This window comes from Hemitrygon akajei, unplaced genomic scaffold (genome assembly GCF_048418815.1).
Source record: "Hemitrygon akajei unplaced genomic scaffold, sHemAka1.3 Scf000101, whole genome shotgun sequence".
Classification (NCBI taxonomy): domain Eukaryota; kingdom Metazoa; phylum Chordata; class Chondrichthyes; order Myliobatiformes; family Dasyatidae; genus Hemitrygon; species Hemitrygon akajei.
Window position 1 is genome coordinate 980,762 of NW_027331987.1, and position 22,925 is coordinate 1,003,686.

At 48.2% G+C, this 22,925-nt stretch overlaps 1 protein-coding gene across 1 annotated transcript; it reads right to left on the reverse strand.

Moving 5' to 3' along the window:
- Window positions 1–4,001: 4,001 nt before the first annotated feature.
- Window positions 4,002–8,676, reverse strand: LOC140723128 (uncharacterized). The gene is made up of 2 exons (XM_073037756.1): window positions 8,645–8,676; window positions 4,002–5,855 (listed from the first exon to the last, which is right to left on the reverse strand). The coding sequence occupies exon 2, from the start codon at window positions 5,244–5,246 to the stop codon at window positions 4,359–4,361; it is 888 nt and encodes a 295-aa protein (XP_072893857.1). The 5' UTR covers window positions 5,247–5,855; window positions 8,645–8,676; the 3' UTR covers window positions 4,002–4,358.
- Between the last annotated feature and the right edge of the window lie 14,249 nt (window positions 8,677–22,925).

Below are 22,925 nucleotides of genomic sequence, written 5' to 3' on the forward strand. Positions count from 1 at the left end.
AAAAGCGTTAATAATAGCTTAAAAAAAGTTCTTAAGTCCTGGCAGTTGAATTGTAAAGCCTAATGGCATTGGGGAGTATTGACCTCTTCATCCTGTCTGAGGAGCATTGCATCGATAGTAACCTGTCGCTGAAACTGCTTCTCTGTCTCTGGATGGTGCTATGTAGAGGATGTTCAGGGTTTTCCATAATTGACCGTAGCCTACTCAGCGCCCTTCGCTCAGCCACCGATGTTAAACTCTCCAGTACTTTGCCCACGACAGAGCCCGCCTTCCTTACCAGCTTATTAAGACGTGAGGCGTCCCTCTTCTTAATGCTTCCTCCCCAACACGCCACCACAAAGAAGAGGGCGCTCTCCACAACTGACCTACAGAACATCTTCAGCATCTCACTGCAGACATTGAATGACGCCAACCTTCTAAGGAAGTACAGTCGACCCTGTGCCTTTCTGCACAAGGCATCTGTGTTGGCAGTCCAGTCTAGCTTCTCGTCCAACTGTACTCCCAGATACTTGTAGGTCTTAACCTGCTCCACACATTCTCCATTAATGATCACTGGCTCCATATGAGGCCTAGATCTCCTAAAGGCCACCACCATCTCCTTGGTCTTGGTGATATTGAGACGCAGGTAGTTTGAGTTGCACCATATCATATTCTCCCTCTTCCTGCCCCGTGGCACAGATGGCAGTCCTGGACGAGCAGCCATTTAACTTAGCAGCTCACTCCCTGAACTGCCTTTGAGAAGCTCGTTACTCGACCACCCTATATCATTGTTACCCACATGGACCATGACCTTCACTGTTCACCCTCCCGGGAAATGCTGACCACTCGACCCAAAATGTCACAGACCCGAGCACACAGGAGGCAACATGTCATCCTGGAATCTCATTCTCACCAACAGAACATCCAGTCAGTTCCCTGAGCTGCTGAATCACCTCTGACCACAGCTCACCTCTTCTCCAACCTTCCCTTCTCAGCCTCAGAGCCAGAGACCCTATTGCTGTGACTTTCCTTTGCCAGGTCATCCCACCATCCCCGACTGTACCTAAAGTGATATCTGTGTTGTTCAGAGGGATGGACACAGGGGTAAACTGCACTCGCTGTTTTCCCCTTCCCCTTCCTGTCACCCAGTTTCCTGTGCCGTGCACCTTGGGTTCAACTACCTCTCTATATGTCCTATCACCCCTTCAGCCTCCCGAATGATCTGGAGTTAATCCAGTTCCAGCTCCAACTCCGTAATGTGGATTGTTTGGAGTTGAAACTGGATGGACTTCTCACAGGTGTAGTGATCAGACACAGGAGTGTCCCCTGCCTTCCCGCAAAGGAGCTTTCCACTATCCAGCCTGTCATCTCCACTGTTCTAACTGAGCAAATGTTAAGATAAAAATTCTAGTTCCATCATGATTTTGCCTTCTCTGATTGAATGCTTTCCTCACTGAAACCTCAAAGAGGTAAAGCCTCAAAGTCTCCGCTCTGACTCTGCCCACTCTGACACTGGCCGCTCCATTTGCTCCTGCCTGACCTGACTGTTGAGTGGCCACTGCTGAAAGCTCAAAAATAACCTGCCCTGAACCACTGCCTTTAATACTCCATTGGTGAACCTGAGTGAATTACGTCCTCTCAAGCTTCTGACCTCTCCGATTCACAATGGATCAAAGCTCGGTAGGGGGACACAAGGATGAAGGACTGATTGAAACTCATCCCACAGTCTGAGCAGGTGACCACCCTCACCACAGTGTGAACCCACCACTGTCTCTGCAGTGTGGATCAGTGTGTGAATGCCTTCCCACAGTCTGAGCAGGTGACCACCCTCCCCACAGTGTGAACCCAACACTGTCTCTGCAGTGTGGATCAGTGTGTGAATGCCTTCCCACATTCAGAGCAGGTGACCACCCTCCCCACAGTGTGAACCCACCACTGTCTCTGCAGTGTGGATCAGTGTGTGAATGCCTTCCCACAGTCTGACCAGGTGACCACCCTCACCACAGTGTGAACCCACCACTGTCTCTGCAGTGTGAATCAGTGTGTGAATGCCTTCCCACAGTCTGAGCAGGTGACCACCCTCCCCACAGTGTGAACCCACCACTGTCTCTGCAGTGTGGATCAGTGTGTGAATGCCTTCCCACAGTCTGAGTAGGTGACCACCCTCCCCACAGTGTGAAGCCACCACCGTCTCTGCAGTGTGGATCAGTGTGTGAATCCCTTCCCACAGTCTGAGCAGGTGACCACCCTCCCCACAGTGTGAACCCACCACTGTCTCTGCAGTGTGGATCAGTGTGTGAATCCCTTCCCACAGTCTGAGCAGGTGACCACCCTCACCACAGTGTGAACCCACCACTGTCTCTGCAGTGTGGATCAGTGTGTGAATGCCTTCCCACAGTCTGAGCAGGTGACCACCCTCCCCACAGTGTGAACCCACCACTGTCTCTGCAGTGTGGATCAGTGTGTGAATGCCTTCCCACAGTCTGAGCAGGTGACCACCCTCCCCACAGTGTGAACCCACCACTGTCTCTGCAGTGTGGATCAGTGTGTGAATGCCTTCCCACAGTCTGAGCAGGTGACCACCCTCCCCACAGTGTGAACCCACCACTGTCTCTGCAGTGTGGATCAGTGTGTGAATGCCTTCCCACAGTCTGAGCAGGTGACCACCCTCACCACAGTGTGAACCCACCACTGTCTCTGCAGTGTGGATCAGTGTGTGAATGCCTTCCCACAGTCTGAGCAGGTGACCACCCTCACCACAGTGTGAACCCACCACCGTCTCTGCAGTGTGGATCAGTGTGTGAATGCCTTCCCACAGTCTAAGCAGGTGACCATCCTCCCCACAGTGTGAACCCACCACTGTCTCTGCAGTGTGGATCAGTGTGTGAAACCTTTCCCACAGTCTGAGCAGGTGACCACCCTCCCCACAGTGTGAACCCACCACTGTCTCTGCAGTGTGGATCAGTGTGTGAATCCCTTCCCACAGTCTGAGCAGGTGACCACCCTCCCCACAGTGTGAACCCACCACTGTCTCTGAAGTGTGGATCAGTGTGTGAATCCCTTCCCACAGTCTGAGCAGGTGACCACCCTCACCACAGTGTGAACCCACCACTGTCTCTGCAGTGTGGATCAGTGTGTGAATGCCTTCCCACAGTCTGAGCAGGTGACCACCCTCCCCACAGTGTGAACCCACCACCGTCTCTGCAGTGTGGATCAGTGTGTGAATGCCTTCCCACAGTCTGAGCAGGTGACCACCCTCCCCACGGTGTGAACCCACCACTGTCTCTGCAGTGTGGATCAGTGTGTGAATCCCTTCCCACAGTCTGAGCAGGTGACCACCCTCCCCACAGTGTGAACCCACCACTGTCTCTGCAGTGTGGATCAGTGTGTGAATGCCATCCCACAGTCTGAGCAGGTGACCACCCTCCCCACAGTGTGAACCCACCACTGTCTCTGCAGTGTGGATCAGTGTGTGAATCCCTTCCCACAGTCTGAGCAGGTGACCACCCTCCCCACAGTGTGAACCCACCACTGTCTCTGAAGTGTGGATCAGTGTGTGAATCCCTTCCCACAGTCTGAGCAGGTGACCACCCTGCCCGCAGTGTGAACCCACCACTGTCTCTGCAGTGTGGATCAGTGTGTGAATGCCTTCCCACAGTCTGAGCAGGTGACCACCCTCCCCACAGTGTGAACCCACCACCGTCTCTGCAGTGTGGATCAGTGTGTGAATGCCTTCCCACAGTCTGAGCAGGTGACCACCCTCCCCACGGTGTGAACCCACCACCGTCTCTGCAGTGTGGATCAGTGTGTGAATCCCTTCCCACAGTCTGAGCAGGTGACCACCCTCCCCACAGTGTGAACCCACCACTGTCTCTGCAGTGTGGATCAGTGTGTGAATGCCTTCCCACAGTCTGAGCAGGTGACCACCCTCCCCACAGTGTGAACCCACCACTGTCTCTGCAGTGTGGATCAGTGTGTGAATGCCTTCCCACAGTCAGAGCAGGTGACCACCCTCCCCACAGTGTGAACCCACCACTGTCTCTGCAGTGTGGATCAGTGTGTGAATGCCTTCCCACAGTCTGAGCAGGTGACCACCCTCCCCACAGTGTGAACCCACCACTGTCTCTGCAGTGTGGATCAGTGTGTGAATGCCTTCCCACAGTCTGAGCAGGTGACCACCCTCACCACAGTGTGAACCCACCACTGTCTCTGCAGTGTGGATCAGTGTGTGAATCCCTTCCCACAGTCTGAGCAGGTCAACATCCTCTCACTGCTGAAAACAGTCTGGTGTGTCGGTTGGTGAGATGTCTGAGTGAATTCCTTCCCACAGTCTGAGCAGTTGAACAGTTTCTCCCTTGTGTGTACTCGCTGATGTTCATTCAATTGAGATGTATTTGTGAATCCATTCCCACATTCAGAACAGGTGAGTGGCCAGTGTGAATTTGTTGATGTACTTTAAAGTCTGATGACCGAGTGAATTCCTTCCCGCAATCTGGGCAGGTGAACAGTTTCTCCCTGGTGTGAATTTGGCTGTGCTTCACAAGGCTGGTTGACCGAGTGAATCCCTTCCCACATTCAGAACATCTGAATGGCTTCTCCCCAGTGTGAATTGGGTAGTGCCTCACAAGTTTGGATGAGTCAGTGAATCCCTTCCCACAATCTGAGCAGATGAACGGTTTCTCCCCGGTGTGAATTCGGCAGTGCTTCACAAGACTGGATGAGTGAGTGAATCCCTTCCCACATTCAGAGCAGATGAATGGTTTCTCCCCAGTGTGAATTCGTTGATGTATTTTAACATCTGATGAGTGAGTGAATCCCTTCCCACATTCAGAGCACGTGAATGGCTTCTCCCCAGTGTGAATTCGGTAGTGTTTCACAAGTGCGTCTGACTCTTTGAATCTCCTCCCACATTCAGAGCAGCTGAATGGTTTCTCCCCAGTGTGAACTCGCTGATGTTCAATCAGTTGATATGACCGAGCAAATCCCTTCCCACATTCTGAGCAAGTGAATGGCCTCTCCCCAGTGTGAACTCGGTAGTGCCTCACAAGGTTGGATGACCAAGTGAATCTCTTCCCACATGCAGAGCACACGAATGGCCACTCCCCAGTGTGAATTCGCCGATGCACCTCCAGTTGAGATGACTGAGTGAATCCTTTCCCACATTCAGAGCAAGTGAATGGCTTCTCCCCAGTGTGGACACGCTGGTGTCTCTGTAGTGTTGATGAGCGAGTGAATTGCTTCCCACAGTCTGAGCAGGTGAATGGCATCTTCTCAGTGTGAACTCACTGGTGTTCGCTCAGTTGAGAAGATTGAGTGACCCCTTTCACACACAGCAGGTGAATGGCTTCTCCCCGGTGTGAACAAGCTGGTGTCAATGTGGTTGAGTGTGTGAATGCCTTCTCACCAGCTAAGCCGGTTACCGTCCTCTCATTGGTGAACTTTCAGATTACCTTTAGAATCGACGGGAGAATGAATTGCTTCTCACAGTCAGAACAGGTGGAGCACAGGTGAATGGCCTCTCCCTACTGTGAACTCACTGGTGTGTCTGCGGGTAGGGTGTGAGTGAATCCCTTCCCACACTGAGAGAAGGAGAATGATATCTCAGTGCAATTGAAGAACTGATCTTCAGTGAACAAATGCTGGTGTTTTCTCAGCACCCCGGCTCCAGTCGATAACACTGAGTTAGAAAAGAAAACTTCACTTCAGACAGAAAACACATTTCCAGCTGGGATGAGATACTTCTTCATTTCCAAGGATCGACAACAGATGTGTTGGTCTTGCAAAGAAAATATTTGATCACTCCTTATATATCCGGTCAGAGAGAGCAAAACTGACATGTTGAGATTCCCTTGCACAACTGTTCTGCCATTTCAGACCTGTAAGAATAATTGAAAGGACATCAATGCGTGAAGAACAATTATTCAGGTGAGATTTTAGTCTGTGGTGAGAACATAAGAAATTGGAGCACGAGAACGTCATCTGGCCCATTTCCACCAACCTGCCTTTACTCCATCGCCCTTAATTTCCCTACTATAGAAAAATCTATCCAACTTTGTCTCAAATACATTTACTGAGGAAGCCTCCAGTGCTTCATTGGGCAGAGAAATCCACAGATTCACCACCCTCGGGTAAAGCAGTTCCTCCTCATCTCCATCCCAAATGCCCCAAACCGTCCTCTAGTTCTAGTCTCACCTACCAGAGGAAACAACTTTCCTGCCTCTATCTTATCTATCTCTCTCATAATTTTGCATATTTCTATAAGATCTTCTCTCAATGTGAGCTCTGGCATCATAATATTACCCAGTTCAACTCAAGTTGAGATATACTGCAGGTGACTGTGGGAAGCGAGGGAGGAGATTGCTGAGCATCTGGCGATGATCTTTGTCTCATCAATAGGGATGGGAGAAGCACCCGAGGATTGTTCAAGAAAGGGAGTAGAGGTAACCCAGGAAATTATAGACCAGTGAGTCTTGCATCAGTCGTGGGCAATTTGTTGGACAAGATCCTAAGAGGGAGGAGTAATGTGCATCAGATTAGGGGTAGTCAGCATGGCTTTGTCAAGGGCAGGTCATGCCTTACCAACCTGACTGAACTCTTTGGGGATGTAACATTGATGAAGGTAGAACAGTGGATGTAGTGTACATGGTTTTCAGTAAGACTTTTGATAAGGTTCCCCATACGAGGCTCATTGAGAAAGTAACGAGGAAGGACCCAAGGAGAGCTGCTTTGCGGATCCAGAACTGCCTTGTCCACAGAAGGCAAAGGGTGGTTGTCGATGGTTTGTATTCTGCATGGAGGATGTGACCAGTGATATTCTGCAGCGATCTGTTCTGGGACCCCTCCTCTTTCCTCTTTGTGATTTTTAAAAATGAGCTTGATGAGGAAGCAGAAGGGTGGGTGTGTAAGTTTGTCGATGACACAAATGTAGGGGGTGCTGTGGATAGTCTGAATGGTTGTTACAGTGGAGCGTGACATCGATAGGATGCCGAACTGGGCTGAGAACTGGCAGATGGAGTTCAACCCAGTGGTTCATTTTGGTAGGTCCAACTTGAAGACAGAATACAATATTAATGATCGGACTCTTGGCAGTTTGGAGGATCAGCGAGATCTTGGGGTCTGTGTAAATAGTTCATGCAAAGCTGCTGTGCAGGTTGACAAAGTTTTTAAGAAGGCCTTCATCAACCATGGGACTGAGTTCAAAAGCGGTGAGGTACTGTTACAGATATATAAGGCCTTCGTTAGGCCCTACTTTTAGCACTCTGTTCAATTCTGATCACCTCACTACAGGAAGAATGTGGATACTCTAAATAGGGTGCAGAGGAGATTTACAAGGATGTTGCTTGGATTGGAGAGCATGCCTTACAATAATAGGCTGAGTAGGAGCGATGGAAGATGAGAGGTGACCTGAGAGAGTTGTATAAGATGATGAGAGGCATTGATTGTGTGGATAGCCAGAGATTTCTTCCCAGGGCTGAACTAGCTAACATGAGGGGGCATAGTTTTAAGGTGCTTGGAAGTAGGTACAAGGGGGATACCAGAGTTAAGTTTTTCACACAGAGTGTGGCAGGTACATGGCATGCACTGCCAGCGATGGTGGTAGAGGCAGATACAATCAGGGTCTTTTCAGACACTGTTAGGTAGGTACGTGGAGCTGGGAATAATAGAGGGCTATTTGGTAGTGAAACTCTAGGCAGATTCTAGAGAAGGTTATATGGTCAGCATGATGTTCTTGTCCGAAGGGCCTGTAATGAATTGCAGACTCCTGTTTCTATGTTTATATATGAAATACTCCTCTTCTAACAAGGCACGGATCAGGCATCTTGACTGACCAACAAAATCTCTGACTGTATTCCTGTCTGTATGAGAAAGGGCTCTTTCACCCTTCAATCAACCTGTGACTTGGCTCAATCTGTCTCTGTCCTTTGGTATTATTTCAAGTTCACGTCATGTTCCACAACGCGACAAAGTGAAATTGTTACTACATGTCTGATCCTGGAGATTTTCTAATTACTCGGATCCCCTCCCCCCAGCTGATTGACAGTGATGAACCCATCGATGGCAATGCCAATGACTATGAAGGGGTGGGCAGTAGTTATTCTCATTGGAGTGTGGCACTTTTGTGATGTGAAAGCTACAAGTCACCTGTCATCGAGGACAAAGGTGTTTCATATCGTTATTTACCCAGAAAGAACTAAAGCCGACCGGCGGATTTTTTTTATGCTATACAGTACTAATTGACATTTTCACTGACTGGAAGGTAGACTCTTCATCCGAGAGTAACTGGACACTATATTTTTGTTCCGAGGTACTGATCCTCGGATTTACATGGCTGGAGGTCGCTGCGTTAGGGACATTCTCTATGGGGACAACGCTGGTGTGTCACCCATGACTGCCTCCTTACCCAGAAGACACTACGGAGAAGAAACCTATTTATCCGCCATTCAAGGACCCAGCAATGCGCATGCGCCGCAGAAATGGCGGCTCAGCCAGCTCTCAACCGCCGTAAACTCCCAGTGGCTCGGGTAAATCGTGGGGCTGAGAGAGACGGAAAGGACTGGGCCTGTCCTGAGGTGCGGGACCAGTGTGGACGGAGCTCATGGTAATTTTCCTTCAATCACGGTTCAGACGCCGGTGATTAAGTTCCCGCCCGCGGCCCCGCTCCTACCTGCGTCCGATCCCCGAGAGCCTCTCGTCTGCTGAGCGCATGCGCATTGTTCACGATTGGCTGCGCCGTCCACGCATGCGCATTGGTTTAAACAGGATTAAAAAATCTGCAGACGCGGAAATCCAAAGCAACACCCACAAAATGCTGGAGGAACTCAGGGGGGCAGAAAGCAACAATGGAGAGGAGAGAACAGTCGGCGTTTCAGACCGACACCCTTCTTCAGGATTCGAAAGGAAGGGAGGGAGTAAGAATGTGGGGGGAGATGAAGTGATAGGGTAAACCGGGAGACGGGGAGAGTTAAGAGCTGAGAAGTTAATATATGAGAGAGATGAAGGGCTGGAGAATAATAATATTTTATTGATCCTGAGTGGGAAATTCATTCCGTTACCGCAGCAACATTTAGAAACACACTTAGCAGTGTGCAGACTTTACTAATAAGAAAGTAGAGTATAATAATATATACAGTAATACTGTACCAATGTGGAATAATATTGCATGAAATAATAATGCAGGGATTATTGAACTAAGATGTGTGTTCACCTATCGCAGAAAGATGAACTCTTGCATTTGGTAAGAAACAATCTCTGCAACTATGCTTGAGACGGCAGGGATGAGTGAGTCTGTTGGAAAGAGGGATGGGGACTCTGCTGCCTGTCGGGTAGGTCATGGAGAGGATATGACAGATTGTCCATAATCGCTAACAGTTTGTTCAGTGACCCCCTCCCCACCACTAACTCGAAAGAGTCCAAGGATGGATCCATGTTTTCTGATGAGTTTATTTTGTCTTTTTGCACCGATGCTGCTCCCCCAACAGAAAGCAGCAAAGAAGTCCGCACTCGCTACAACAGACTGGTAAACGATCTGCACCAACCCGCCTCACACATTCAAGCATCTCGGCTTCATAGAAGATAGAGTCTACTCATCCCCTTCTTGAAAACAACCTTTCTGTTGTTTTTCCAGTCATATCTATTGCCGAGGTGAACACCCAACTAATTGTACTCCTCCACCACAATGACCTCTTCTCCCAGAATGTATACAGGACTCGTCACTGTCCTCTTCCTCCTAAAATCAATCACCATTTCCCTGGTTTCGGCCACATTCAGGAGCAGGTGATTCCTCCCTCACTATTCCACAAACCTGCCCACCAGTCCTCTGTTCTCCGACTCCTGCCCATCTCTGCACAGTCATCAGAGAACTTCTGCAAGTGGCCAGACTCAGAGTTGTACTGAAAGTCTGAGGTGTACAGTGTGAACAGAAACGGAGACAGGACAGTCCCTGGTGGGGCTCCAGTGACACTCACCTCCACCTCAGGCAGAGAACCACCCAGCGGTACAAACTGGGCTCTATCAGTCAGGAAGGCAGTGATCCAGGGGAGAGTGGATTTGTCTACACCCATTCTTTGCAGCTTCTTGCTCAGAAGACGCGGATGGATTGCACTGAAGGCACTAGAGCGATCTAAAATTATGATTCTCACAATGCCACCAGCATCATTCCGGTGGGAGTGAGCTCACTGCAACAGGTGGATGATAGAACAGGTGCCTTGACGTCGCACGTGATGAAGACCATGGAGCGGCTGATAATACAGAATCTGAAGCCACAAACCAGGCACGCCCAGGATCCGCTTCAGTTTGCGTATAAGGAGAAGGTGGGAGTGGAGGATGCTATCACGTATTTGCTGCACAAATCACTCTCTCACCTAGATGGGGTCAGTTGTGCTGTGAGGATTACATTCCTTGACTTCTCTAGTGCCTTTAACACCATCCAGCCCAAGATCTTAAAGCACAAACTAACGGAGATGGGAGTAGACTCTCACATGGTGGATTGGATAGTAGACTACTTGACAGATAGACCTCAGTATGTGCGGTTGGGAGACTAGGTCTGACACGGTGGTCAGCAGCACAGGAGCGCCGCAGGGAACCGTACTCTCTCCGGTCCTGTTCACCCTGTACACATCAGACTTCCAATATAACTCGGAGTCCTGCCATGTGCAGAAGTTCGCTGATGACACGGCCATAGTGGGGTGTGTCAGGAATGGACAGGAGGAGGAGTATAGGAAACTGATACAGGACTTTGTGATATGGTGCAACTCAAACTACCTGCGTCTCAATATCACCAAGACCAAGGAGATGGTGGTGGACTTTAGGAGATCTAGGCCTCATATGGAGCCAGTGATCATTAATGGAGAATGTGTGGAGCAGGTTAAGACCTACAAGTATCTGGGAGTACAGTTAGACGAGAAGCTAGACTGGACTGCCAACACAGATGCCTTGTGCAGGAAGGCACAGAGTCGACTGTACTTCCTTAGAAGGTTGGCGTCATTCAATGTCTGTAGTGAGATGCTGAAGATGTTCTATAGGTCAGTTGTTGAGAGCGCCCTCTTCTTTGTGGTGGCGTGTTGGGGAGGAAGCATTAAGAAGAGGGACGCCTCACGTCTTAATAAGCTGGTAAGGAAGGCGGGCTCTGTCGTGGGCAAAGTACTGGAGAGTTTAACATCGGTAGCTGAGCGAAGGGCGCTGAGTAGGCTACGGTCAATTATGGAAAACCCTGAACATCCTCTACATAGCACCATCCAGAGACAGAGAAGCAGTTTCAGTGACAGGTTACTATCGATGCAATGCTCCTCAGACAGGATGAAGAGGTCAATACTCCCCAATGCCATTAGGCTTTACAATTCAACTGCCAGGACTTAAAAACTTTTTTTAAAGCTATTATTAATACTTTTTGAGTTAGTGATTTAGATGCATTTCATATTATTACTGAGTTAAGTATTGTATGTAATTAGTTTTTGCTACAACAAGTGTATGGGACATTGGAAAAAAATGTTGAATTTCCCCATGGGGATGAATAAAGTATCTATCTATCTATCTATCTATCTATCTATCTATCTATCTATCTATCTATCTATCTAGAACACAGAAGCAAAGAGAATCTGCAGCACAACACAGGCCCTCCGGCCCACAAAGCTGAACCCAACATGTCCTTATCATAGAACTGCCTAGGCTTCCCCACAGCTCCATGCACCTGTCCAGGAGTCTCTGAAAAGACCCTACCGTTTCCACCTCCACCACGGTCGCCGGCAGCCCGTTCCACGCACTCACCACTCTCTGAGTAAAAAACACAGGCCCATGGCATCTCCTCTGTATCTACTTCCAAGCACCTTAAAAATATCTCCACTCGTGCTCGCCAGTTCAGCCCTGGGAAAAAGCCTCTGACTATCCACATGATCAATGCCTCTCATTATCTTGTACACCTCTATCAGGTCACCTCCCATCCTCCGTCGTTCCAAGGAGAAAAGCCGGGTTCACTCAACCGATTCTCAGAAGGCATGCTCCCCAATCCAGGCAGCATCCTTGTAAATCTCCTCTGCACCCTTTCTATGGTTTCCGCGTCCTTCCTGTAGTGAGGCGACCAGAAATGAGCAGAGTAATCAGAGTGAGGTCTGACCAGGGTCAACATTACCTCTCAGCTCATAAACTCATAAACTTCTTAACCACAAATTCAACCTGCGTAGCAGCTTTGAGTGTCCTATCGACCCAGACCCTAAGATCCCTCTGATCCTCCACACTGCCCAGAGTCTTACCATTAATACTACGTTCTGCTATCATATATGACCTACCAGATGAACTACCTCACACTTATCTGGGTTGAACTCCATCTGCCGCTTCTCAGCCCAGTTTTGCATCCGATCAATGTCCCGCTGTAACCTCTGATATTCCGGGGCTATCTCTACTCTCTTTCTTGAAAAAGGGAACAGCATCTGCATCCCTCCAATCCTCTGAAACCTCTCCCGTCCTCATTGATGATGCAAAGATCATCGCCAGAGGCTCAGCAATCTCCTCCCTCACTTCCCACAGTGTCCTGGGGTACATCCCATTGGGTGCCGGTGACTTATCCAACAGATGCTTTCCGAAAGCTCCAGCACATGGGATTGTCCACTCCTGACACACAGTGATACAGAATGACACACAAAACACAGAAAAAAACGGCAAAACGTAGGAGCTGCAGCAACAAGCTGTCACAAGCGCAGCGCCATCTTAGAGTGTGAGTACCTGGGAGTGTCCCGTCTGACAGTGACCACAGGTCAGGGTAGGGGACAGCCGGAGAGACTACATCTGCTGTCCCGTCTGACAGTCACTGGTCAGGGTAGGAGACAGCCGGAGAGACTACATCTGCTGTCCCGTCTGACAGTGACCTCAGGTCAGGGTCGGAGACAGCCGGACAGATTACATCTGCTGTCCCGTCTGACAGTGACTGGTCAGGATAGGAGACAGCCGGAGAGACTACATCTGCTGACCCGTCTGACAGTGACTGGTCAGGGTAGGAGACAGCCGGAGAGACTACATCTGCTGTCCCGTCTGACAGTGACCTCAGGTCAGGGTCGGAGACAGCCGGACAGATTACATCTGCTGATCCGTCTGACAGTGACTGGTCAGGGTAGGAGACAGCCGGAGAGACTACATCTGCTGACCCGTCTGACAGTGACTGGTCAGGGTAGGAGACAGCCGGAGAGACTACATCTGCTGACCCGTCTGACAGTGACTGCAGGTCAGGGTAGGAGACAGCCGGAGAGACTACATCTGCTGTCCCGTCTGACAGTGACCGCAGGTCAGGGTAGGAGACAGCCGGACAGATTACATCTGCTGATCCGTCTGACAGTGACTGGTCAGGGTAGGAGACAGCCGGAGAGACTACATCTGCTGTCCCGTCTGACAGTGACTGGTCAGGGTAGGAGACAGCCGGAGAGACTACATCTGCTGTCCCGTCTGACAGTGACTGGTCAGGGTAGGAGATAGCCGGAGAGACTACATCTGCTGACCCGTCTGACAGTGACTGGTCAGGGTAGGAGACAGCCGGAGAGACTACATCTGCTGACCCGTCTGACAGTGACTGCAGGTCAGGGTAGGACACAGCCGGAGAGACTACATCTGCTGACCCGTCTGACAGTGACTGGTCAGGGTATGAGACAGCCGGAGAGACTACATCTGCTGACCCGTCTGGCAGTGACTGGTCAGGGTAGGAGACAGCTGGAGAGACTACATCTGCTGACCCGTCTGACAGTGACTGGTCAGGGTAGGAGACAGCCGGACAGACTACATCTGCTGACCCTGTCGGTATCAGCCCCAGGACACAGGAGAACACACATCGTAGTTCAATAGTCTCTGCGTTATTATTTAATATATAATTATTGTGTATATTGTTAATCTTTATTTTTAGTAAAGTCTGCACAGTGCTAAGTATGTTTTTAAATGTTGCTGCTGTAACGAAAGAATTCCCCACTCGGGATTAATAGTATTTAATAATAATAATTCTCCACCCCTTTATCACTCTCACCAATCAACTTCTCAGCTCTTCACTCCTCCCCGTCTCCGTTTACCCTATCACCTCACCTTCCCCCAGATTCTTACTCCCTCCCTTCCTATCCAGTCCTGAAGAAGGGTCTCGGTCTTAAACGCCGACTGTTCTCTCCTCTCCATAGTTGCTGCCGGCCCCTCTGATTTTCCTCCAGCATTTCCCGTGTGTTGCTTTGGATTTCCGCATCTGCAGATTTTCTCCTGTTTGCTCACATGCGCATGCGCAGAGGTCCGAGGCGGTCCGAACTCCCGCGCATGCGCTCCGTAGACGAGAGGCTCACAAGGACTGGCTGCAGGTAGGAGGGTCTCCGGGAGGGAATTAATCTCCGGTGTCTGAAACGCGATTGAAGGGCTGTTACTGTGAGCTCCTGCCGCACTGGTCCTGCACCCCAGGACAGCCCCAGTCGGTTCCCTCTTCCTCAGCCCCACGATCCATACCCGGGCCCCGGGGAGCGCTGGAGCTGCCGCCATTTCTGCGGCGCATGCGCATCGCTAGATCGTTCGGTGGCTGACAGATAGGTTTCTCGCTCGTGCGGCCTTTTGGGTAAAGAGGCAGCCATGCGTGACTCTGCCAGCGTTGGCCTGGTACAGTCAGAGGAAATGTGAGCGAATGTCTCTCTCAAACACTGCCGAGGTCCAGCTGTATACATGCAAGGATTAGTAATTCGGAACAAAAATGTATTTCCTAGTTAATCTTGGATGAAAAGTCTACTTTCCAATCAATTAAATTGTCAATTAGTGCTGTATGGCAAAAAAAAATCCTTCCGTCAGATTTAGTTCCCGCTGGGTAAGTAACTCCTTTGTCCTCCAGGACAAGTGACTTGTGGCTTTCACATCACAAAATAACTGCTGCCCTCCCATTCAAGATTGCTGGCATTGTCATTAATGGATTCATCACTGTGAATCAGCTGGGGTGGGGATCATAGTAAATAGAAAATCTCTGGGATTCTACATGTTGTGGCAATTGCTCTTTGTAGTGTTGTGGAGCATGGCCAGAACTTGAAATAATCCCAAAGGACAGAGACAAATTGAGCCAAGTCACAGGTTGATTGAATGCAGAAACATCCTCATCCAGACAGGAATACAGTCAGAGAATTTGATGGTCAGCCAGGATGACTGATCCGTGCCTTGTTAGAAGATGAGGAGTTCATATAGAGACGGAAATCCACAGTGTAATTACAATTTCCCTACCACATAGCCCTCTATTTTTCTAAGCTCCATGTACCTATCTAAAAGTCTCTTAAAAGGTCCTATTGTACCCACCCTTTGTGTGAAAAACATACCTCTGACATCACCCTTGTACCTACTTCCAAGCACCATAAAACTATGCCCACCCTCCCTTCCCCCCCCCCCCATGTTAGCCATTTCAATCTTGGGAAAAAGCCTCTTGCTATCCACACGATCAATGCCCCTCATCATCTTATTCGCCTCTATGAGGTCACCTCTCATCTTCTGTCGCTCCGACGTTCACTCAACCTATTCACATGAGGCATGCTCTCCAATCCATACAACATCCTTGTAAACCTCCTCTGCCCTCTGTCTATAGTATCCACGTCCTTCCTGTATTAAGGGACCAGAACTGAACACAGTACCAAAAGTGAGGTCTAACTAAGGCCTTATATCTGTAAATCTCCTCTGCACTCTGTCTATAGTATCCACGTCCTTCCTGTATTAAGGGGACCAGAACTGAACACAGTACCAAAAGTGAGGTCTAATTAAGGCCTTATATCTGTAAATCTCCTCTGCCCTCTGTCAATAGTATCCACGTCCTTCCTGTATTGAGGGGACCAGAACTGAACACAGTACCAAAAGTGAGGTCTCACCAAGGCCTTACATCTGTAAATCTCCTCTGCCCTCTGTCGATAGTATCCACGTCCTTCCTGTATTGAGGGACCAGAACTGAACACAGTAGCAAAAGTGAGGTCTAACTAAGGCCTTATATCTGTAAATCTCCTCTGCCCTCTGTCTGCAGTATCCACGTCCTTCCTGTATTGTAGGACCAGAACTGAACACAGTACCAAAAGTGAGGTCTAACTAAGGCCTTATATCTGTAAAGTTAACTCAGGGCATTTGAACTCGGTCCCATTGTTGATGAAGGCCTTCTTAACAACACTGTCAACCTGCCCAACAGCTTTGTGTGCACAATTGACACGGACCCCAAGATCTCGCTGATCCTCCACTCTGCCAAGAGTCCTAACATTAATATTGTATTCTGTCTTGAAATGTGACCTACTGAAAGGAACCACTGGGTTGAACCCCATCTGTCACTTCTCAGCCCAGTTCTGCATCCTATTGATGTCCGGCTGTAACCTCCAGACTATCCACAACAACCCCAACATTTGTGTCATCGACAAACTTACAAACCCACCCTTTTAGAAACATAGGAAACCTACAGCACGAAACAGGCCCTTTGGCCCACTGAGCCTCTATTTTCATAAGCTCCATGTACCTATCCAAAAGTCTCTTCAATGACCCTATCATATCTGCCTCCACCACAGTTGCCAGCAACCCATTCTGCGCAGTCACCACTCTCTGAGTAAAAGATTTACCCCTGACATCTCCTCTGTACCTACTCCCCGGCACATGAAACCTGTGTCCTCTTGTGGCAACCATTTCCGACCTGGGAAAAAGCCTCTGACTATCCACATGATCATGCCTCTCATCATCTTAAACACTACTTCCTCATCAAGGTCATTTGTAAAAATTACAAAGAGGAGGGGTCCCAGAAACGATCCCTGCTGAACTGCACTGGTCACCGTCCTTCATACAGCATCTACATGCACCCTTTGCCTTCTGTAGGCAAGCCAATTCTGGATCCACAAAGCAAGGTCACCTTGGATCCTTGCCTCATTAATTTCTCAATGAGCTTTGCTTGAGGAACCTTATCAAAAGTCTTACTGAAAACCATGCCCACTACATCCAATGCTCTACCTTCATCACTGTGCTTTGTTGCATCTTCAAAGAATTCAATCTGGTTTGTAAGGCATGACCTGCCCTTAACAAAGCCATGCTGACTATCCCTGATCAGATTATGTCTCTCCGATTGTCTGAAGTCCTGCCTCCCAGGATCTTCTCCAACAGCTTGCCCACCACTGAAGCAAGACTCCATAACATACAGGAGCAGAAGTAGGCCATTTGGCCCATTGAGACTGCACCGCCATTCAATCATGGGCTGATCCAATTCTTCCAGTCATCCGCATTCCCCTGCTTTCACCCAATACCCTTCGATGCCCTGGCTAATCAAGAAACTATCTATCTCTGCCTTAAATACACCCAATGACTTGGCCTCCACAGCCGCTCGTGGCAACAAATTCCACAGATTTACAACCCTCAGACTAAAGTAATTTCTCCGCTTCTCAGTTCCGAAAGGTCGTCCTTCAATGCTGAAGTCGTGCCCTCTTGTCCTAGACTCCCCTACCATGGGAAATAACTTTTCCATGTCTAATCAGTTCAGGCCTTTCAATGTTCAGAGTGTTTCTGTGAGAACTCCCTCATTCTCCTGAACTCCAGGGAATACAGCTCAAGAGCTGCCGGACGTTCCTCATGCGGTAACTGTGACGAACACAAAAGTCTCAGCAGCAATGGAACGCCTGGAGTCTGGTTTTGCTGTTAACAAAACACTGTTTTATTAGTAACCACGTCATTTAGTAACTTAAACCAGGTAAATCAAGAGTTAATGCTGTTATGCATATACAGGTGTAAATGTATAAATCCCCGAACTTCTTCAAGCTTAGGTGGGAAATGATACAGTCTTACGATGGTGTGGTAAGGAAATTCAATTCGGTCCACGGGATTGAAGTGAGAGAGAGAGAGAGAGATGTGTAATCCAAGTAAACAGATGTTGTCAATCCTCCTCGATGTCCCCCAAATCTTCCAAGTTAGCCAAACATGACCAGCTTAAGAGCGCCATCTTCAGGTGATAATCTACCAACCCAAGCAAGGGTGAGACACACCGGTAGATTCCACAGGGTCGTCCTCAAACGCACTAATAGTCATGGGTCGATTCCTCTTAATCGATCCTCAGCCCCACCCTTGTGGGCACTTAAAAATTCAGTGGCAATTCCGCCACCAGCCTTTGTGCATCTGCGTGTCCCAGGAAAGAGACAGTGACGCTTGTTTAAATGCCGGTGTGCTGAACAGCAGCTGTCCATCATGTAGCGTTCTCGTTCTCTCTCTCTCTCTCTCTCTCTCTCTCTCTCCCTCCCTCCCCCCTCTCTCCTCCCTCTCCCTCTACTTGTGCTGTACGTCTCTCTCTCTTACAGGCATGATTCTTAAAGGCACAGTCCATAATGAATAAAACTTAAGATTTCATCGCAGTAACCATTTCATACCTGGAATCATTCTCGTGAATCTTCTCTGAGCCATCACCAATGTCAATATATCCTTTCCAAAATGAGGAGCCCAATCCTGTACACAATACTCCGTGTGGTCTCCCGAGTGCCTTATAAAGCCACAACATCACATCACTGCTCTTATATTCTATACCTCTAGAATTTTGCCTTATTCACAACCGGCTCAACCTGGAGGTTCACCTTTAGTGTATCTAGCACAAGACTCCAAAGTCTCTTTGCATCTCTGCATTTTGAATTCTCTCCCCATCTAAATCATAGTCTGCCCATTTATTTCTTCCACAAAATTGCATCACCACACACTTTCCAACATTGTATTTCATTTACCACTTCTTTGCTATTCCCCTAAACTATCTAAGTCTCTTTGCAGGCTCTCTGTTTCCTCAACACTACCCGCTCCTCCACCTGCCTTTTTATCATCGGCAAATGTAGCCATAAATCCTTTAATATCATAGTCAAAATCATTGACATGTATCGTAAAAAGCAGCGGTCCCAACTCTGACCCCTGTGGAACTCCACTGGTAACAGGAAGCCAGCCAGAATAGGATCCTTTATTCCCACTCTCTGTTTTCTGCCGACCAGCCAATGCTCCACCCACTTTAATAACTTCCCTGTCATACCATGGGCTTTTATCTTGCTAAGCAGCTTCGTGTGCAGCACATTGTCAAAGGCCTTCTGAACATCCAAGTACACCACGTCTACTGCATCTCCTTTGTCTACCCTGCTTGGAATTTCCTCAAAGAATTGCAGTAGGTTTGTCAGGCAGGATTTTCCTTTCAGGAAACCATGCTGGCTTTGGCCTGTCTTGTCATACGCCTCCAGGTACTCCATAATCTTATCTCTAACAATCGATTCCATCAACTGCCAGCCATTGATGTCATGCTAACAGGTCTATAGTTCCCTTTCTGTTGCCTCTAACCCTTCCTAAATAGCGGAGTAACATTTGCGATTTTCCAGTCATCTGGTATAATGCAAAAATTTATTGATTCTTGAAAGATCATTGTTAATGCCTCCACTATCTCTTCAGCTATTTTCTTCAGAACCCGAGGGTGCATTGCATCAGGTCCTGGAAATTTATCCACCCTCAGACCATTAAACTTCCTGAGCACCTTCTGAGTCGTAATTTTCACTGCACAAACTTCACTTCCCAGATACTCTTGAATGTCTGGTACGCATTCAGTTCCTCTTACTTCTCAGCAACTCTCATTACAGTAACTCCAGCGATATTTTGTATTGGTCCTATATCTACCCTCGACTTTCTTTTACCCTTTATATACTTAAAAAATGCTTTCCATATCTTCTTTGATATTAGTCACCAGCTTCTTCTCATAATTCATCTTTTCGTTCCGAATGACCTTCTGTTTTCTTCTGCAAGTTTTTAAAAGCTTCCCTATCTTCTATCTTCCCAGTAGCTCGAGCTTCCTTGTATGTCCTCTTTTGCTTTTACTTTGGCTCTGACTTCACTTGTCAGCCACAGTAGTGTCCTTCTTCCCTTTGAAAGTTTCTTCTTATTTGGAATATATCTGTCTTGCATTTCCCTCATTTTTCGCAGAGACTCCACCCGTTGCTGCTGTGCTGTCCTTCCTGCAAATGTCCCTTTTCAGTCAACTGCAGCCAGTTCCCCTCTCGTCCATTGTAACTTCCTTTATTCCACTGAAATACTGACACATTGGATTTTATTTTTTCCCCCTCAAATTTCAACGTGAATTTGATCATATTGTGATCACTGTTCCCTGAGGGTTCCTTAACCTTAAGCTGTCTTAACACCTCCAGATCATTGCACATGACCCAGTCCAGCACAGCCGATCCCCTAGTGGGCTCAACAACCAGCTGTTCTAAAAAGCCATCCCTCAGACATTCTACAAATTCTTTCTCTTGAGGTCCTCCTAATTCAGTTTCATGTTAAAATCGCCAATGATTATCATGACATTGCCTTTCTGACAGGCCTTTTCTATCTCCTGTAATCCACATCCCGACTACTGTTTGGACAACTGCCATTAGGGTCCTTTTACCCTTGCCATTTAACTCAACCCATGACCCTATCATGTGGATAAGATGGTGAGGAAAGTTTTTTGTCTGCTGGCCTTTATAAATCAGAGCATTGAGTACAGGAACTGGGATGTAATGTTAAAACTGTACAAGGCATTGGTGAGGTCGAATTTGGAGTATTGTGTACAGTTCTGGTCACCGAATTTTAGGAAAGATATCAACAAAATATAGAGAGTACAGAGAAGATTTACTAGAATGTTACCTGGGTTTCATCACGTAAGTTACAGGGAAATGCTGAACAAGTTAGGTCTTTATTCTTTGGAGCGTAGAAGGTTGAGGGGGAACATGATAGAGGTATTTAGAATAATGAGGGGGATAGATCGAGTTGACGTGGATAGACATTTTCCATTGAGAGTAGGGGAGATTCAAACAAGAGGACATGAATTGAGAGTTGGGGGCAAAAGTTTAAGGGTAACACGAGGGGTAATATCATTACTCAGAGAGTGGTAGCTGTGTGAAATGAGCTTCCAGTAGAAGTGGTAGAGGCAGGTTAGGTATTGTCACTTAAAGTAAAATTGGATAGGTACATGGACAGGAAAGGAATGGAGGGTTATGGGCTGAGTGCGGTTCATGGGACTAGATGAGTGTAAGCGTCCGCATGGACTAGAAGGGCCGAGATGGCCTGTTTCCATGCTGTAATTGTTATATGGTTAGACGGTTACGCCTTACAATCCTATGTCATCTCTTTCCAATGATTTAATATTATTTTTATCCATAGAGCCACACCACCCTCTCTGCCCAATAACCTATCATTATGATACACCGTATATCCTTGGATGTTCAACTCCTAACGGCAGCCACCTTTTATCCAAGTTTCAGAGATTGTCCAATTTGCCAATCTGCAGCTGAATTTCAAAATCGTCCATTTTAATCCTTTTGCTCTGTACATTCAAATAACACTCTCAGCCCAGGATTTGTTGCTTTCTGTTTTAATTGCCCCACATCTCTATTGCCCTGTTCCTCATGCCACTGGCTTTGATTAAGCCTCATCTCCTGACCATTCTTTCTACAATCTCTGTTGTACGCTATCTTCGATTTATTTCTGTTTCCCTTTTCCTCAGCCCCATCACACCGATTCCCATCCCCACGCCAAATCAGTTTAAACCCTCCCTAACAGCTCTATTAAATGAGCCGGCTAGGATACTGGACCCCTTCGGGTTCAGATGTAACCCGTCCTCTTTGTACAGGTCGTACCTCGCCCAGAAGAGGCCCCAGTGATCCAGGAATCTTAAGCCCTGCCCCTTACACCAGTCTCTCAGCCACACATTAATACCCCTGATCATGCTATTCTTGCTCTCGCTAGCACGTGGCACAGGCAGCAATCCCGAGGTTACTACCCTAGAGGTCCTGCCTTTCAGCTTCCTACCTAACTCCCTGAATTCTCTCCTCACACCCTCCTCCTTTTTTCTACCTGTGTCATTTATACCAACGTGTACCGAGACTTCTGGCTGGTCACCCTCTCCCTTCAGAATACTCTGCACCCGATCGGAGAGATCCCGTACCCTGGCACCTGGGAGGCAACACACCACGCGTGTATCTCTGTCAGGCTTGCAGAACCTCCTGTCCGTTCCCCTCACTATTGAATCCTGTGACTACCGCATTCCTCATCTTCCTCTTTCCCTTCTACACCACGGAACCAGGCTCAGTGCCAGAGACCCGATCGTCATGGTCGTCCTCCGTCAGGTCATCCCCTCAACCACATCCAAAGCGAGGTAACGATTACTGAGGGAGATGGCCACTGGGGCACTCTCCACTCACTGGTCTATAATTTCTGGGTTCCCTCTACTCCATTCCCTTAACAAGGGAACAATGTCTTCCAATCCTCTGGTACATCTCCCTTCCTGAGTGGTAATACAAAGCTCAACGCCAGAGGCTCAGCAATCTCCTACCTCGCTTCCCACAGTAGCCCGGGGTATATCTCAGGTTGAGTTGCTCCAGCTTGAGTTGATCTGGGTAAAATTGTGATGCCAGCGCTCACATTGACAGGAGATCTTACAGAAACATGCAAAATTATGAAAGGGGTAGATAAGCCAGAGGCAGGAAAGTTGCTTCCACTGGTAGGTGAGGCTATTACAAGAGGACATTGCCTCAAGATAGGGGGATGTGGGATGGAGATGAGGAGGAACTGTTTTTCCCAGAGAGTGGTGAGTCTGTGGATTTCTGTGCCTAATGAAGCAGTGGAGGCGACCTCAGTAAATGTATTTGAGACAACGTTTTATAGATTTTTGCATCGTAGGGGAATTAAGGGTTATGGCGAAACGGCAGGTAGATGGAGATGAGTCCATGGCCAGATCTGCCATGATCTAATTAAATGTCGGAGCAGGCTGGACCGGCTGTGTTTTCACCACAGAATAAAATCCCACCTGAAATATTCTCCTTCACCCATTGATGTATTTTGCATTGTTGTTCATCCTAGGAGATAAAGATGTACCTCATTCCAGTTGGAATTGTATCTGTGTCTGAAATGAAGTTTTCTATTGTAACTCAGTGTTATCCACAGGAACCGGGGTGCTGAGAACGCACCAGCATTTG